The following is an 18611-nucleotide window of genomic DNA, read 5'->3' on the forward strand; positions in this document are numbered from 1 at the left end:
GCCCTCTGGGGGTACCCTTCTACAACAGCAGCAGCTTCGTATATGGGGTGGTGCCTTACCTGGCTAACAAGCGCCATGACCTCGCCAACTTCGCCTGCGCGCAAGCGAAGATGGCGGTGTACAGAACGAGAAAAAAGATGCTGGAGGGTGACACTGACGGCTGCTCTGTGCTTCCAGGGTTCAGAGGCCTGCTTAAGGCGCGGCTCCGGCTGGAGCACGCGTACCACACACACGTTGGTGATGTGCACGTCTTCTTCGAACGCTGGGGAGCCGGAAAGGCCCTCTTCACCAGCGTGGACGGCACCCACGTGTTCACCTTCTGAAGCGCTCGCTCGTCACCGTGGCGTGCGCGATGACACCACAACCACGTTGACTTTTCTTTTGTGTTGTGCGCGGTGCTTTCAGCGCCATAGCGCGTCGATTTGTAACGTTCATTTTCATTTGTTTGCTGGTGACTGTGTATTTCATATTGAAATCGCCTCCAGTGCTTTTGCTGCTGGCGGCAATAAAAGTTGTTTACAAGTCAAAGTCTCTGAGGGCCATGGCTAAACTGCTGACTCACCGCCGCACGGATGAACCCGCTTGCCTGTGCACGCCGCAGCCACGCGGCGCACAGCCGCACGACCGCGCCCACACCTGCGGGCGATTGTCTCCGAGCACGCGCGCACACGCTGCGGCTCCGTAGTCACTCCTCGTCAAATTTTGATTTCATTTTTTTTAATGAGGGTTAAGGTAACCGTTTAACCTGGCAATTCCTTGGCCGGTTGTATGTATGCATGTTGAACTTCTTTCACACCCTACATAGCCAACCGTGCTAATAGGACGTACGGGAAAGAACAAACTAAACACAAAAAGCAGTTCTAAAGAAATTAGTTTTCAATCTATATTTGAAAGTGCAGAGCTCCAGTGGCTTTCTAATATCGGAAGACCCTTCCAGCCGGCCGCAGAAACGCATCCGACAGTGCGCGATGCCGTATCCATCTTTGTTCGGTGGCGAGCCAAAAGCCGCTGCGAGGATGCCCGGAGTATGCATGATGATGTATGCTCCTTGACGAAATCCGCAAGGTATTGTGGATCATTTGTGGCAACCACTTTGTGTGTAATGAGTGCGACCTTATAATGTATTCGTTCAGCAAACAGAAGCCAACGCAGCTCAGCAAGCACTGGACGGACATGGTCACATCTTGCAGTACCCATCACGAGAAGTGCCAATGTGTACACGCTGCAGCTTGGTAATGTTTTTGCCAGATGTCCCGTCCCGTAGTGAGTTGCAATAATCGAGCCTTGTCGATACATGCCACCGTGTTGGCTATATCATGACTCAACAGTAGTCACACATGTCCTAGAGCCCTGATATGAAAATTGCAGCACGTCTGACAAACACACAAATGTACCCCTATTGTATTTGGCCCTGGTTAATAGTTGTGGGTGCGCATTATTGGGATTTGGTGTGCTAGCGGATTTTCAAGCTTTTGTGAAAAAATGGACACGCACGCACGTGTTTTGCAAACGGAGTTTGATGTGTGTGAAAATTGTACACTCTACACAAATAAATGTCTATAATTTATTTATTTTAAATATACTTGCAAATCCTGCATATCTTTTAAAACATCGTATTTTGAAAACCAAGCGCATATACATTATATTAGCTCTCTTCCCACACACTCCCCAGAATGGTATGATGATGTATATTCATGTTTAAACCAAGTCACGGTTAAGTCTTGACACAGGCAGACGTTGATCTCACGGCTGCTTCTAAAACTGTGGTACAGCCATGAGTCCATGGGTGATGCACAATCTTCACGAATGGCTTTGGCCTGCTCAGATAAGAGCTTTGACCTCTCGACAATTTCAATATCCTGAAGCAAAGGCTTTGAGTTATGATGGGAGAGCCATAAGCCCCGTAAGCCGTGCTTCATGACTGCTGCTGCTGCTACGTAGAGGAAGATGCAATCCAAACCTGAGCTCTTGCAGATGCATGAACGAGTGTCCCCCCAGAGCCGTTCGACACGGGAATGAAATAAAATACAGCACGTAGTTTGCAGTGGTGCACACATAAAAAAGGCTCACTCCATGCAACGTTAAGAACTATCTTGAACAGAAACAGCTTGTTGAAAAAAAAAACTATGAGTTTTAAACTTCCTTAATGAGAGCTGTGAAATTAAGGTTAGGCGCTCCATAAACCCCTTAGTGACCTCATTCCCAATCACAAAATTATTATTTGGCTTTGTAAAACAAAAGAATAATGTTCTAATGTTTGGGCCAAGGCCCTTCAGAGTTGAGGCAGTGGTAACGACAGATTTGTAAAAGAAAAAAATTGCTCGTGCACCACTGTTAACAGTTCCTTGATTATGTTGTTAATTCTGCAATGGAGAGACATCAACTGGAACAAAGATGTAAACGTGTGAAATATGCCCGGGACAAAGTCTAAATGGGGAAACAAGTGCCTCTGTTGGGTGGTTGCTTCTTAAAATCGGGTCGTCCCTGTGTTCACCTTTACTTCCAGTTACTTGGAATTAAAGCATAAAATATGAGCAAACTTTTGCAATATTTTTTCATTGAAAACCATATATGTAAAGGGAGACGACGGTACTTGAGTTTTATCCAACAGGACATTGTCCAAGACCAGCAGACTCCAATAAATGACAGCCTCTGCGTATCAATATTACAATACAATACCTTGCTGATATCGTCTAGGAGCACAAACCATCACACAAACTCTGGTCATCCACGCAGTGGCTTTTGGCTCACCATCGAACAAAGATGGTCACTGCATCGTGGGCTTTCAAATGTGCTTCTGCAGCCGTCTGGATCGCTCTTCCTTCTGATATTAGGAAGCCACTGGCTATACACTTTTAAATCTAATTTTATTTTATTTAGAACTGCTTTGTGTTTAGTTTGTTGACCTTCCCTCACACCTCCGATTAGCACGGTTGGCTACGTATGGTGCGAAAGAAGTTCAACGTACATACTTACTCTTGATGAGATACCAACTGAAGCAAACACTGGCAACCTAAGTGTACAGCTGGGTGACGGTGCCTTACAGATGGAGCATTCTGAACAATGATAATGAAAAGTGAACAAAGGTCTGAATGGGCCAGGTGAAGCAGCAGAGCCGACCTTGGGTTTTAGGTCAGGGTTTGTCCTGGGGGCTGGTTTGTTAGAATTGGGGGAAGACCTAGTGTCCTCTGCACCCTACCCCCTTCACATCCTTGCCAAATAATGTTTCACTTTGATCACTTTTCATTTCAGCGGCTGACTGCATAAAACACAAGTTATTGATGTTTACCTTTAACTTGCACTACTCTACACAACTCGAGGGTAGCTCCACTTAAGTGATTTGTTCAGCCGGCCACTGGTTTTACTGTTCACGACGCCGTACATTCACGAGTTACACGTTTTCATAACCGAGTGTGCATGTACCGACGTGGACAAATCAAGAAAATCCCCATGCCTGTGGTGGTGGAAAACTGGACCACACCATCACCACAAAGCTGCTCTAAAGAACGATTGCACACATCCATCTCACGTTCACACATGTGGTGCGGGTGAACAATTGCAGCGTTAAAGGAAGGGGGAGAGGAGGGCGGAGGTGACAAGCAACCATGGGACATGTGTGGTCGGTGCTTCCTGATGCTGAAATGAGCAGAGGCATTTGTGCTCCTCTACGATTCACAGCCCTGAGCAAGCGGTGGGGAATCCAGATTCTTATGGCAGGGGCAAATCAAAACGGTTGATTTTTTCCAAAGAGTAATACTTTTATCAACGCCGCAGGCATGATGCGCTCCGCAACCCCTAACCAGACATTAAATTTGCAACTTTATTTTTGTGAGCTGCTTGCTCTACCCCAGAGCCACCAACAAGTTACAACCAATTGGGATGACGAATTATACTGTATTAATTTGGGGAAGCATAGTACTTTACTTACCGCCACCATAAAGAATTGTGGAATTAGATGCCCTCTGTGCATGCCAAATTGCCTGCCCGTTGCCTATTTGTTCATACCTGCCATCACAGATGAACAAAGCAATGATGAGAAATAACTGGGGGAAAGAGCATCAAACCAAAACACTCGCGACAGAAGCGGGGTACACAGCAAGTGGGAGGAGGCGGCGATGGGTTTGGGATAGGGTCAAGGCCATATTGGCTGCACTGCCATCTTTTACAGATACAGTATCCCAAGCTAAAGTACATCCATTTTCCATATAACACAATACTGTACTTCAGAGGTAAGATTTCCTTTTCAAATATCTAGTGCTTGCCAGAGCTTGGGGTGGGGGGCTACTGGTGATTGGATGCCTTGGTGTCTCAATGGATGCACCAAAAGCAAAATTTAAAAAGCACAACATTGAATTATCACACAGCAATAAAAGTGGTATTATTAAAAACAATAATTAAAACACATTTGTTCAAACCCATTAATAATTCTGCAGAGTGCAACAACTAAGTTATGGTGTCGGGACTTACAGATACCTCAAGACACAACTGAAATGTTGGTAAAATTATATTATTATTTTCAAGGCTTTGGAATATGTGAATGAAATAACGCAGTTTTTTCATTTTACCATGTCGGGGTTTGTTTCTACAACTGCCTGACACAGACAGGTGTTAATATTATTAACGTAATTTTGTTTCCCCATTCTGCCTGGGTAAAACTGTAAAGACCTAGACAGACACGACTAAAAAGACATGCATTGTGATGTGAAATAGAAGCAAATAGTGTGTGGGTGAAGCGCACTAGAAAACCAAATGCCAACTTTACTCCCGACCCAAACCAACGAGCCAACCAGCCACGAGTACTGGCTTTCCTAGTAACCCAACCAAGTCAAGTAGCCAGCGAGCCACGAGCACTATCTTGTCAGCTAACCAACTAGACAACCACCGAGTGTGGCCCCCCAATCCCGCTGACCATCATGCTACCATGAACCACACGTCAACCTTTTTAAGTGTCCGTGCTCACAGTGCATTCATCGAAATGTACTGTCAGAGGTCAACTTGGCTCATCATGCGTCCACTGTTTAAAAAAATAGTACTTCTTTGTGAAAAATCAACATTGGGTTGTGCTATAGAATTGCTCATAGTAAGGCAGAATTGCAAACACGAGCTTCGGGTGAAACAACCTGGTGCCCTCCTTCCAGTGCTCGTCTGCGACCACCATATTTACTTTAAGATGTTTCTTGTTCATGTTTTTGTTTGTTGCGGTTGCACCCGATTCCAGAGCCGAATGGCTCACAGGGCTATACCCAATAAATGAACATGAACCGTCTTTTGTTTTGCCTAGCAGACGTGGGACATGCCACGGAATTGATAACAATATTAAATGCCCCCGTATCTCTACCCACCAAATCCTCACTCGCTTCATGTCTTTTTCAGGAAACTCCTGCTTTTGACGTTTAGTGGCTTTTTTGTTGAATAATTTTGTGTGCGGGGGGAATCCAGAGAAAGCCCACGCAGACAAGAGGATAACACTGGTTTAGCAGCTGACTTGCTCCCCTGCCTGACACCTTGTGGCCCCACAGGATGGGAGTAGCTGTTTATAATCTGATAGCGTGAAGTTTTCACACTGATTCATTTTACGTGTGTCTCTGCAAAACGTGAGACTTGAATACGATTAACGTACATTTTGTTCTAATCAAAAGTGCATTGTTTTACTTTATGGTGCTTAACCATAACAAGTATTAACTGCATTAATAAAATGCACCATTTCTGTTTTCTTCAAAACCATCGAGTCTCTGCTTCCTATACAGTTTGTTACTACAGTAGAAAAGTGTTCTGGCTGGATGACCTGGGTGGGTTCCTGTCTGGCTGTGGTGCTACACTCCCAAGTGCACGGTACATCACCCGCGTCCCACAGCACTGAGCCGGTTCGTGCGTCGCGCCGTCGTCACCCCCCCCACCATCCATTCCGGATGTGTATTCCAAACAAATGTGCGGGATACTCTATCGTGTTGTCATATCATCATCATCATCATACTCGATCATACTCAAACTAGAGCAAAGGGAGGAGGTGAGGCAGGAGATAGAGGTATAGGGTGGGGAGATGGAGAAGTAAGAGACAGAGAGGCGCAGAGAGTGGAAGGGGATGAAGCGGCGAGGAAAGAGGACGGCAAGAAGGGAACATGAAAAGCAGTGGGAGAGATGATTAAGAAGAGGAAAGAGAGATTGAGATGGGAAAGGTCAGAGGTAGGGATAAGGAGAGTGAGGGTGAGAAACAGGAAGAGGGATGGGGGGGGGGAAGTGGGTGAGATACAGTGGAGGGAAGAATTAGCAATAACAAAGCGAAACATCGAGATAAATGTTGATGTACAGTTCTGAGACGGCAAGAAAAAGGGAGTAGCACAGGGCTCTATATACAAATAGAAGTTTTGCTGGCTGAGAGAGATTGACGGTCACATTCAAAGAACAGCTGGGTTGCTAGTTAGTCGTGAAATTAAATTACCACCAAGTGTTTACAATCATTTAACATTTCATTTATACTCTAAAGGGCACATTAGGCTCAGTCCAACTACACCATTGTGTTGTAGAATAGTTAAAAAAATACATTACCAAATTATGTAAGGGAACTAAAATAATAACAGTTTTTCATGAAGCCAGTGCCTGTGAGAGTTAGTATGAATGAAGAGGACATTCTCAATAAACTTCATACAGCAGCACCCGGCCTGGGCTGGCTAGACTCTTTCACCACTCAGCCCATGCAATTCTGGGCCTACCACAGACTGGCCCTTATTTACTTACTGCTGGAGAGTACTGTATGGTAACCATCGGTGCATAGAGTTCGACAGACAACTTTGAAAACAAAACAATCCATAAAAATGATGTCTGATGAGTTTGAATGGCGAAACCTGTCCAGTTTTAGTGTATTGAACCAATGCCGATAAAATTATGCACTGCTTGCAGGCCATGTGATGTGTAAACAATACTTACATTATGTAGAGGGACAGATATGAGAAGTAGGCATATTGTCTGCTAAATAATTGTCTCTGAATTGCAGACCTGTCTGCCAATTGCATTGGTAGTATGCACTGGGCCTCGTGATCTCTGTAATGAGCTCACGGTAACGATACGTCTGCTTGTTCCGTAGTACAGAGCGATTGCGCTATCGGTATCTTGCCAAGAGATCATGAAGCAATTACTATTTAGAATTCACAGTGAACAGTACACCACCATGTTAGCACAAAACCTCTGGAAGATGACGTGACATAAGTGCTTCTGATGTTCCCTCATTTGCCTTTTATGCACACTATGTAGGTGTTGGCGCTCCTTCTTACATGTCTTACTATGCAGGTGTTTGTTTGTCATGTAGCAATCGAAAAGAGAAGCCTATAAAGATATGGTATCCAAAGCTGACCATCTGTGCCCACATGGAAAACCTGCAGACTCAATGCCTCTCAACACCACACTACCCACTCAGCAGCCCCAATGTCCACACTATATTAAATAATTACATTATATAGCGGATATAACGGCAAGAGGGCAAGTGCATTCGAGTTAGAGCGCACACACGCACCACACTCTTATCTACAATACTCATTGCGAAGCGCAGTGCGCAATACTGCCAGTTACATCCTGCAGTAAGACACTACCGCTCTGAGAAACATGACTGCTGCCAATCACAAAGGTATCCAGAGCCCAGGGGACAGGGGAATGGGAACAACATAAATATGTGCATTCTCCAAATTTCATTCCTGTTGTGCTATTGGTGCCAAGTTACGAGACCTACACATTTATATCCATAACTCTCCATGAGCAAAGCACCACCTTATGTTAAAGAACGGTCTTCAACACAAGGTGGTGATGTCTTCAGATGTAGTTACATTCAGAACTTAAATACATCCGTAATCTATTGTATCGTATTGCCTGTATGGGAGAGAGGGACCCACGGGGCTAAGTTGAATGCAGAAATTTCTGTCAGAGCGGCAATGTTTCACTCCCAGCGAGTGGCGAAACAAGGCAACGAGTGCAGGGAAAGTCGCTCCGCACCTGAGGAACAACCCACCTCCCCAAGCCCAGGATGACTCTGGGGATTTGTGACAGACATTTCCAAATGAGGCGCTGCCTAGCCCTGTTAACCAGAATCCATGTGGACTGCATTTTGCTGTTGAGAAATGGTGCGATGCCAAGCTAGGAGCCAGGGAAGTGAGTGGTACACGCAATGTGGAAGTGAAATGCGACTCTTGGATTGAAGCGACGACAGCCACAGGTGTCGTATCCTTCCCTGCCAACGCCTGAGCTTCCAAGCCCTTTCGGTGTCTTTCGGACAGCCACTCACTCACTCTGCTTTTCTACCCTTTAGTGCAGTTCCATGCTCCATTCGTGCTTCACTAGCATGTCCGTAAAATTAAACACTGTTTAGTCAACCTTCAGTTCCAACGCTGCTGGAAGTGCGAGTCTGTAGCAGCTCAGTGCACTCCATGATCACAGTTTAATACCCACGGACCTTTCAGAACTGTCTGTCAGTGCTGGGAAAGAGACCGGACGAAACCTCCCTGCCAAACTACATTCACCTCCTTTGTTCTGTTGGTTTTAATAATCTTACTGAGGGTAAATTACAGGATTGCACCATTTCGTGTGGTTAAGAGATGCGTTTTCTTTCGTGCTGCTTATTTGAAGCCTTTAAGTCACAAACGTTGCTGTGGAAGCAGTGCAAAAGCTCAGTTCCTGCCATCATTTAGACGCAACGGAGCGTGGCACGCTCTCCCCGTGTGATAAGGCCACAAGGACGGCCCACCATTTATCCCGGCCTTGGGGAGGGGTGGACACATCTCCCCGGAGCATGGCCGAGGGTAGCATTTGCCGAGTGGGAGATCAGGGAAGGGAAGGTGGTGAAGTCCGTGGCAGGTAGCTGTGTCCGTGGCTGTCAGTACTAGCAGCTGCGTCTATGGCATTGTGCCCATGGTGGGTAGCGCTGCCCATGGTGGGTAGCGCTGCTCTTGGCAAGTAGTGCTGTCTGTGGTAATTAGCCATGTCCACGGTTGGTAGCAGTGTCCATCGCAGGTAGCGTTGTCCGAGTAAGTTAGTTGTGGCCATGGCGCGTTGCGGTGTCCATGGTGGGGAGTGGTGTCCGTGGTGGTTAGCTGTGTTCGTGGCAGGTAGTACTAGGCGTGGCGGGTAGCTGCGTCCATGGTAGGAGGTTTCAGAAGCGCGACGTGGAGAGTTCGTAGAAGAGCACGTATGCCTCACTCGAGCGCACCTGACCTATGGACAGAGGGGTCACCCTGCCCGAGGTAGAGAGAACACAGCGGTGAAACATGGGGCGACAGTTCCTCGTACTCAATGCAAACAGATCTCCTGGAGTGTGCGCCATCTTGTCAGATCTCAGAAGTGAAGCAGAAGTGAGCTCGGGTAGTGCTTGTATGGGCAACCACCACTGCACATTGTAGGTTGTCATCGGGTTGTGGGAATACGTGGTGTACAGGAGAGGGCAATGCAGTAAAATCCAATTGTTGTACTGTGCTTCTATGCTGCCACAAGTTGATAAAAGATGCCCTGCGTGTGCATGCTGGCTGAATGGGGAGCGGTGGCTGAGCGGTTAGCGCGCTATACTATGAACCCGCTGACCCGAGTTCGAATCCCGCTCATGGCCAACACAAATGACGATTATTTAAACCGGTCCCTGGGCCTCCCCTAGGTCAACTCAGCTTCAAATGAGTAGCTGGTGCGGTGTGTAAACATCGCTACCAGGGAGACAAAGGCATGGTGCTGGTTACCCACCCCTTCCTGTGCTGTGCTGGCCTTCATAGATGCTCGCTAACAGCACTTGCCTCAAAAGTTTGTTAAGGCTATATGTGGGATCTTTGTATTTGTCTTTGTGCTGGCCACATGGCCGCTCACCGCGAGTCATTGTAGCAGTGCCACTCAGAGCTGCCCGGCGGCCGCCCGTACGCGATGTAGTGCCCGCCCATGGTGGTGCCCGAGTGGTTGGCCACGGCGTACAAGTTGTACACAGCAGACACTGAGAGGGAGGGCAAGGAGGTGTGGAGACATGGGAACAGTGTTGGTCATGCACACAGGGTGCGGAAAAGGTGGTGGCACCAATGAAGCAGCGTGGACGTGAAAAAAAGGAGCCTAGCTGAAGATCCTATGGCAGAACCTCCTGATTGCACACAATTCAGGTGGCAGTGGATGATCATAAACTGATTTAGGACTTCTGATGGGTGATGTGGATATCTGATGCACAAGTAGCGATTAAAAGACAATCCCATTTATAGACCAGATATTCAGTCACCATGTGCCACATCGTGGCAGCTGCCACTCGAGGTGCCCTTTCAAATGTGTCAGATATGATGTATCAGGTGTAAAGCAATGTGAGATGCCCCGGTGTAAAAGGGCTCTATCAAAAACAAGTAATTATTATAATAGGTTTTTCCCCTTTTTTCTAGCAACAAAACAAGTATTAAGATGTTAAAACACCAAAATGAAACCTTTAACAAGGAATCATGTCTGCATTAACCACAATACTTGTGGTCAGAATGCAAACAAAAAACATACTCTGATAATATATGCAGCTGTTAGACCAGTGGACTCCTTTTGGCGTCTTCTGGTCAAACACCGTTTGAGACGAGGCTAAAAATAAAGCTGTCTCTGGTGTGGACCAATCAGTTTCAAGGACAACGCATCTATTATTAGAGTAGATTTTTTGTTTGCATTCTGACCACAAGCATTGTGGTTAATGCAGACATGAATCCTTGTAAAAGGTTTCAGTTTGGTGTTTAAACATCTTAACAACTGTTTTGTTGCCAGAAAAAAGGGGAAAAACCTATTATCATATTTTGGTACTGGCAAAGAAGATCCCATGAAGTAATTATTGCCTGTTTTCGTAGCCGATGTTTCACGCTCGTGCGGATTGTTCCAGGGACTGGCCTCACCATTCTTGTCAGCAGCAAAGTTGCCCAGGTCGAGGTCTCGTAGGGGGAAGTCCACGAAGGTTGACAGCTTGCTGGTCTGGTAGCGGCGGGATGACTCGGAGAAACGCTTCAGGTCTGAAGACGATTGCAGTTCAGGGATAACGCAACAATGCATTTACAAAATCTTTATGCATCTCGGAAGCTAAGTAAGGATCAGTCTGGTTAATGTATGGATTATAAACTGCCTGGGGACACCTGGTTTTGTAGGATTGAACTAGGAGGTGGCCAGCAGATCCAAGTACACCAATGAGTTATTGAATCTGCAAATCTTTGAGCATAACCCCTCAAACACGTGGTGGGTTTTCTCTCATTTCCTCCCAACAAAAAGCTAAACACTCATTAATGAAACCACCACAAGACAGGATCCTCATTAAATGGGGTCTTTAGACTTGGGAAAGCTTCCCCAAGTTAAAAAAGTGTCTTTTTATTCTAGCAAGCACTTTTTATTCTAGCAAGCACTTTTTATTCTAGCAAGCACTTTTTATTCTAGCAAGCCCTTGTTATTCTAGCAAGCCCTTTTTATTCTAGCAAGCCCTTTTTATTCTAGCAAGCACTGCAGCACAGCACTTTCTTTAGGGAGCACTGTGGATGTGAGGGTTTCTAGGCAAAAGTAGCTACAGGGGCAAATAATAATGTGACAATGTGTCACAATTTTGCAAGTTGCAATTTAGCTTTGATAACATAAGGCAAACACGTTTTGGAAGGCATATAAAGGGTTTACTCTAACTGTAGGTAGTGATCAAATAAAGTGACTTCTGAAGTAGTTCTGTGACATCATCTTCCAGGGCCGCCCAGGTTAGTCCACTGCTATTTGCGAAAGTTATAAATGACAGAGACCCACGACACAGGTAGCTTTTACAAGTAGGACTATCTGGGGGTCCGAATATAGAAAAACTAAGTAAATCCTACCAGGCAGCGTATTGAAAAGGCACCAAAACCTTATAACGGAAAATGCAGAGTATTTTTATCGTATTATATTTGTTGCTGTTTGTTAAAAAATGTACAACATATTTAAAAAGTACTGAATATATCCTCAATTATAGATAACGTATACAATTACTTAGTTAACATGTCCTTAATTATTTTTCTATTTAAAGCTTTCATGACTGCAGGGATTCATCTTCTTGGTTCTTTCGGTAAAGTCACGTAGAAGGGAAATAATAAAATTTAAAAAAATAACAAAAAATAAAAATAAAAAGGATTTTACTTTTTATTATTTCCCTTCTACGTGACTTTACCGAAAGAACCAAGAAGATGAATTCTTAATTATTGTCAACATATTAAATCATGCGCAAAAACATATTAAATTGATACACTGCTATGTTACTACCTATGTTCACTTCTGTTTGGATTGAGTGTGCGATGCATTGCTGTGCTCTGGGTGCCACAGAGCCACCTTCCCTCCACAAATCAGGACGCCATCTCCATAGAGTAGCAGTGTGGGTATGGGGAACACAATCCTTAAAATAAGATGCATTCGGCTGTGTTAATGGTGAAAAAACTTTGATTTTGTAAAATTATATATGACGGTTGCTCGTTTGGGATGATTTACTTATGCAATGCTGCTTGTGGTCGTGTAGGCCTTTGTCTACAACCTGTTTTACAGAATATTGACCTGAGATTGGAGTGTTCTGCTCAGCTGACTGCAGTCTCCTGCATCCCCTCAGATTCTGGGCCTGGCTAACTGCAAATCCCTGTCTGCGATTTCTGTGACATTTATCGCTCCATACACTTCAGTCGGGCTGTGGCTGAGGTAAGTTGTATATTTATCTTCTTGGTTCTTTCGGTAAAGTCACGTAGAAGGGAATTGTTTTATTATGTTTTATTTTTATTATTTTATTATTTTATTACTTCCCTTCTACTTGACTTTACCGAAAGAACCAAGAAGATGAATCCCTGCAGTCACGAAAGCTTTAAATCGAAATTGTATATTTATGTTATGAATTATGTTAAGTAAATGTGAGTGTGATTTTGCATGCAAGTATTTGTGCAAGAGTACGTGTGTAGTGGTCTCGAGGGGGCCACGGCGGTGTGGAGACAGTGCCGTGTGAGGGGTGGCACTGTAAGGGCGGAGCCCGGGTGTCGCTGTGAAGGGGGTCGCGTCAGGACGTGACCGCAGGTGAACCCGGGAGGGCACGTGACCGGACGAGGGGGGGGCAGGGAGGCCCCCAGTCGGGGGTGAGAGGATCACGTGATGGGGATCCAGAGTCCCCACGAGGGTTCTGGAAGGGGGGCGTGGCCAGGGGCGGGGCCGGCCACGCCAGGGGAGTTATAAGCGGGGTCCCGGGAGGGATCGCAGCGTTCTACTCTTGGAATGAAGTCGCCGTCCTCAATCCTCGGTCTCCGGGCTTCACGCGTGGACCAGGCAGCCAGTCAGCTGCCCTGGTCCGACTTTAGAATTGTCTCTCCGAGTGACAGTTTAGTGAGCCGTGGTGATCTCCACCCTATGCTGTTATCCTATTAGAATTACCCGTTGTGTTAAATAAACGTGTTGCCTCCAAGTACAAGTGTGCGCCTAAGTCAACACACTACACGTGAAATCATTCGAGTGTGTTACTTTGTGCGCAAATGTCTTTATGTGCGTGTGTGAGAGTGTTATTTGTGTGTTTATCTATCGTGTGCCATGAAAGTGTAAATACTGTGTCAGCAAGTCTCGATGTGAAGACAGGGTGTCAGAGGCTGGATGTAAAGACAAGGCGCCAGCAAGTCTGGAGGGTCTTGGTTGGGAAATTCCCCAGAGTGTCCAAAAGAGACAGCTGGGGAAATTCCCCCAGAGAATCCACGAGGATAAAAGCAGGGCCAGGGGGGATGTTCGAGGCTGCGGAGGGGGACTCGGGCCGCCGTCGTCGCTGTCTTCATGTCGCTGTCTGTTTGGTCATAAAATCCCTACGTCAGCATTAGCTCATGACGACGTGGTCCTAAGCTACAATTACGTGCAATAAAAAAAAACCTCTAATAGTCGAGTCGGGAGTCGTTACATAAGTAGTAATAAGTATTTGTTAACAGTCTGTTAAAAGGCTATATTGGGAAGAATGTTTTTGTATATTTGTGACAGTGCGTGTTTGTGTGCATGTTTGTCTGTGTTTGTGAGAGCGGGCGTGCCTGTACGTAAGTAATGGCAAAATTAAGGGTGGCCCTGACTGTTCACGGAAATGTACGCAATACCATTGTGTGAACCCGGTAGGGAATCGGAAATGTGACAAATCATGGACTACGCAATATTTTAATTGCACAAGCCGTTTGGTACTCAGGGCACTGGTCTGAAGTTCTCACCTGGTAAAGCAAAATAAACTCCACTAAAAACATAGCACAAAATATTTCCTTTGCGAAGCATTTAGACTTTGACAGGAAATAGCGGTAGTGATTTTGAAATTTGATAACTCAGGCCCAAATGCCTTCACAGCAGTTGACTCGCCACACACTAATTGGCCGTTCTCTTACCTGCAAACCTGCAGGCAACGTAACGTCAACAACAGTTTGTAGCCTTCAGGGAGTGTGCGACATGCCAAAAATGTGTCACACATTCTCAAAACAAGACGTGATTGAAGAAATAAAAGCACTTTTACTTTAGATGGGGGTTTTTTAATCACCTCAGTTTAAATATTGGAAGCTGCAGGAATCCATACTCTCTGGTTATTTCGGTAAAGTCACACCACAAACCCCTCCCCCCTCTCCCCCCGTGCGAGCACCCACCCGTCCATGCACGCCACAAAACCTCCCCCCCACTCCCCCGTGAACTTCTGCAACCACGACTCGACAAAACCCCCCCCCCCTTCCCCGCCTATATAAAGCTACAACAGCAGATAATTTTCTCACCTGATGACGGACGTCGTGTTTCTTTTATTATTTTTTATATCTACGTGACTTTACCGAAAGAACCAGAGAGTAAGTTTAAATACCTGAGAAAATGAGGCATCAATAAACAGCTGATATAAGCAGCCTGATCTTCTATCTGGCCAGTTGGCTCAGCAGTAGATTGAGTGGAAGGTTGCAAGTTTAAATCCTGCTTAGGAATTAAATCAGCCTATAATTCCTTTGGGGTCAAGAAAATAAGTACCACTTTGTGGGGAAATCCACAGTGTCCATCACAGGAAAGAGGAATCTCCAACACTGGCTCAGGGCTGTAAACAGATGGGAACCGCCTCAATGCTCACGTGAACAGGGAATCACTTTTTGATCACCTAAATGCAGACTACAGAACATTTGATATTACCACGTTAACATAATGCATAACAATATATACAGGCTATTGTGCCTCATTGAAGGGCTACTGCCTGAAATGGTAGCCGACTCAGCATCTATATGTTAATGATGGTGGACATTTGTTTAACTTGGCTTGAACACCACTGCCAATTCAGTCCCTTATTTATGGATGTATTTAAAGCCACAGCTGAGCACATTTCTTTGGAGCTGGCCATGGTACAAGGGCAATATGGCAACTGAGATGAGTGGTAATTGCAAAGGATACGTAGGACGAGGATTTTGGGAAACTTCTGGATTGTGAACTTCTTAGTGCATTTCCTCCGCGCCTTGCAACGCGAGCATGTCTGTATGGGATGGGGTGGAACCGAGAAACAACGATCAGTGTCAAATGTTTAAAAAACCCATTGGGAACTTGTTTCATTAATCCAGAGACCACAAATAGTATTAGATTTAAATATCTTGACAATAATTTAGACTGAAAATGAACCTAAACCAGGGGTGTCCCAACATTTTGCTCCGAGGGCCAAATTTACTAAAATATGATACCTACATCTAGATTACGTTCGTGAATGATTTCATTGCCACTCACCGGTCTTTCGTCTCCATCCAGGACCTCCTCCTTGGTGAAGAGCCGTATGCAGTCGACGAGGGAGCAATCGTATGACTTCTGTGGGCAAGCAAGGAACAGATCAGGGCAGAGGAGAGCACATAGGGGGGAAGGGGCAGCCCCAAAAGGCATCTACCACAGCCTGATTTGCAATCTCAATATCACTTGAACAATACCACTTTTAACGAGACTCAATAGATTTATAAATGTATTTTCTCTGTGATTATTTTTTCGTGTTACGTGCATCTTTTTCCCGTTAATCAAGTATTCTTTTTTTTTTTCGAAGTAGCGGGGTTTTATTTTCATATTTTTTGTACGGAACTGGGAAATTGATGTGCTGCGTTGTGGGATGCAATTGCATGAATGACGCTATATAAAATAAAATTATTATTCTTATCAATAGTAAAACCATGAATCTGCTCAACATAACAATCTCATCTGCCCTCTCATGTAATGGCTATATGAATAATCTGGCTAAGGAGGCATCGAAGAAGCATAGTTTTTTTCCATACTAATGTCTTCTTTAACTCTAAACAATTATTACTACGAAACAAAGCACACATTGTGCCTCAGTTGGATACTGTTGTCATATCTGGGGTGGATCACTTGGTTCTTACCTCACTGCACCTGAAAGAATTCAGAATAAAGCAGCTTGGGTGGTTGATCATCCAGAATTCACCAATTCACTCAATCACTCACCTCCTTATCACTCTTCTGTCACTATTTCCATAGTTACTTTGCCCGAGAACTTCACTCATTGATTCCTCCACTCATTTTGATTAATCGGTCTAAAAGACTAAACCGTTTTACCTCATCCATACTGTGTTCAACCACCACACCGCAGATAACAACACTTGTAAACTAAAATAAAACTAAAAACTTTTTATTTTACTAGGTCAAGGCCCACACAGCTATACACCTCTTTTCAGAAGCGACCGGGCCACAAAGGATACCCCCAATGAATTGTCTTATCATGTGGAAATTTATACCAGCCAAATACTCTAAACCATATGTTTCTAAATGTGGAGCGAAAAACCGAAGGACCCGGAGAAAAATCCACGCGACAACAAGAACATGCACACTCCATATATAGAGTTCAGGGTCGGGATCGATTCCACGACCTTATGTATACCTGGTGAGGTAGTTAACATCTCGCCACTACGGCGCCCCTCTTTAATGCTACTTCCCTCGCACTGCTAAACTTTGAAATTCCCTCCCATCATGTATTGTCCCGCGCTCTTATTACAAACGTGCTTCTTCAAAACACGTGTTGCCTCATCCACTACAATTTTGATAAGAGTGCTTTTTTTGCCTGTGCTCAGAAATAATTTTATGAAAAAAATACATTTATCCTCCCTTTTAAATGAAAATGTCAGCTGAAAAACAAACATTCTAAACACATAGATGCCATCTGTAACAAGGTTGTGTGTACGGTGGCTGTGTGATGCAAGTTGGGAACTCTTGTGCAATGACGTTGTTACAGAGTAAGGAAGTGAGGTCACATGCCGCAATGACATTACTAGAGTAATGTTGACAAAAAAAATGTATCCTTTTTTTTCATTAACAAAGCTTCTAACAGCTTGTGACACAGCCTATAAACAGCGTATATATTCGTTTTCCAACTACTCCTCACTGACCTGCGAGATGGGTAGCGAGAGGTCCCAAAAGGGGTCAAAAGTCGTCGAGCAGAAGTCGCAAGTGCTGCACTTGAGCGAGCTCTTTAGCTGTCCCACGAACAAGTCTGTGAAGCGGAAGGCAGCAAGAGAAAATGCAAAGCAATGCTTGAATCACTTAATGATTCTTGTAGTTAAGTCAAAATAATTTCCTGCTCCTGTGAGCATTGTGGCATTGGCACTCATTTCCTTTTTACGGCCCAGCCAGTGGTGAAACTTCCGTATTCGTATGGTGAAGACGAGTCAATTCAAAAGACAACCATTGTTGACTGTCCCACACAATCGTATTAATTTTTCTGGCCCCAGAGGGATGATGTGCTGAATCCACTCCCATTTAGGATTTGAACTACCAACCTTCCGATTGTGAGCCACATGGTCTACTGCTGAGCCACCTTGGCAGATCGTGACAATATAATTTCTTGAGGAGTGAATTGTTACACTTCTTCTCCACAGTCTATAACATCACAGATGTGATAGTTGCAAATTATTGGTGGTGTGAAGATGCAGATGAAACCCCATCCATCCTGCACTCACCTACAATCTTGCTGTTCTCTTTCTCTAGGTACCTTTTCCACATCCTCTTTGCCTTCTCATCATCACTGTGGTAGGAGAACAGGGAAACACGGTCAGGCTCAGATTGCCAGGCACACACTAAAAATCCAGTGCATTTGAAGCAAGGGTGGGTGGCAGTGTTGAGTGTGTCGATGTTCAGTATGGCGGTGTTAGAGTTGTTGCGCGTGACTGTGTTGTTGTGGCGCACGTGGCGGTGTTGAGTTGTTGCACGTGGCTGTGTTGTTGCGGCGCACGTGGCGGTGTTGAGTTGTTGCACGTGACTGTATTGTTGTGATGCACGTGGCGGTGTTGAGTTGTTGCTCATGGCTGTATTGTTGTGACGCACGTGGCGGTGTTGAGTTGTTGCTCATGACTGTATTGTTGTGATGCACGTGGCGGTGTTGAGTTGTTGCACGTGGCTGTGTTGTTGTGGCGCACGTGGCAGTGTTGTTGAGAGTTGCTGCGTAAAGCTGTGTGACTCCCCAAGGTTATGGTGCCCAGAGAGCGAAGTTTACCTGTATGAGTCAAGGTCATCGCTGATGGGCTGGCGGGGTCGGCTTAGCACGCGGTTCACCTCCCCGTGCAGCCCATCGAGCAGGAAGCGCAGGAACTCCTGTGCATCCTGCTGGCTGTGGTGGGAGCGGGGAGGGGCACAAAGAACACCCGGCTACG

The 18611-nt window shown here is 45.3% G+C and overlaps 1 protein-coding gene across 2 annotated transcripts in view; it reads right to left on the reverse strand.

The window, feature by feature from the left end:
- Positions 1 to 1550: 1550 nt before the first annotated feature.
- LOC133342146 (ubiquitin carboxyl-terminal hydrolase 2-like) overlaps positions 1551 to 18611 on the reverse strand; it is a 42905-nt gene continuing 25844 nt past the window's right edge. The window contains exons 6-13 of one of the 2 annotated variants that reach the window (XM_061551121.1): positions 18455 to 18568; positions 17922 to 17986; positions 17352 to 17455; positions 15697 to 15771; positions 15373 to 15451; positions 10866 to 10979; positions 9832 to 9952; positions 1551 to 9215 (exon numbers count right to left, since the gene is read on the reverse strand). In XM_061551121.1, the coding sequence (XP_061407105.1) occupies positions 9134 to 9215; positions 9832 to 9952; positions 10866 to 10979; positions 15373 to 15451; positions 15697 to 15771; positions 17352 to 17455; positions 17922 to 17986; positions 18455 to 18568 (754 nt within the window). In that variant the 3' untranslated portion in view covers positions 1551 to 9133. Of the gene's footprint in view, positions 9216 to 9831; positions 9953 to 10865; positions 10980 to 15372; positions 15452 to 15696; positions 15775 to 17351; positions 17456 to 17921; positions 17987 to 18454; positions 18569 to 18611 lie in introns of both variants that reach the window. The other variant, XM_061551120.1, reaches the window with a different exon arrangement.

The sequence above is a fragment of the Lethenteron reissneri genome, chromosome 13 (genome assembly GCF_015708825.2).
Source record: "Lethenteron reissneri isolate LAM-NWPU_2019-01 chromosome 13, ASM1570882v1, whole genome shotgun sequence".
NCBI classification, from domain to species: Eukaryota; Metazoa; Chordata; class Hyperoartia; order Petromyzontiformes; family Petromyzontidae; genus Lethenteron; species Lethenteron reissneri.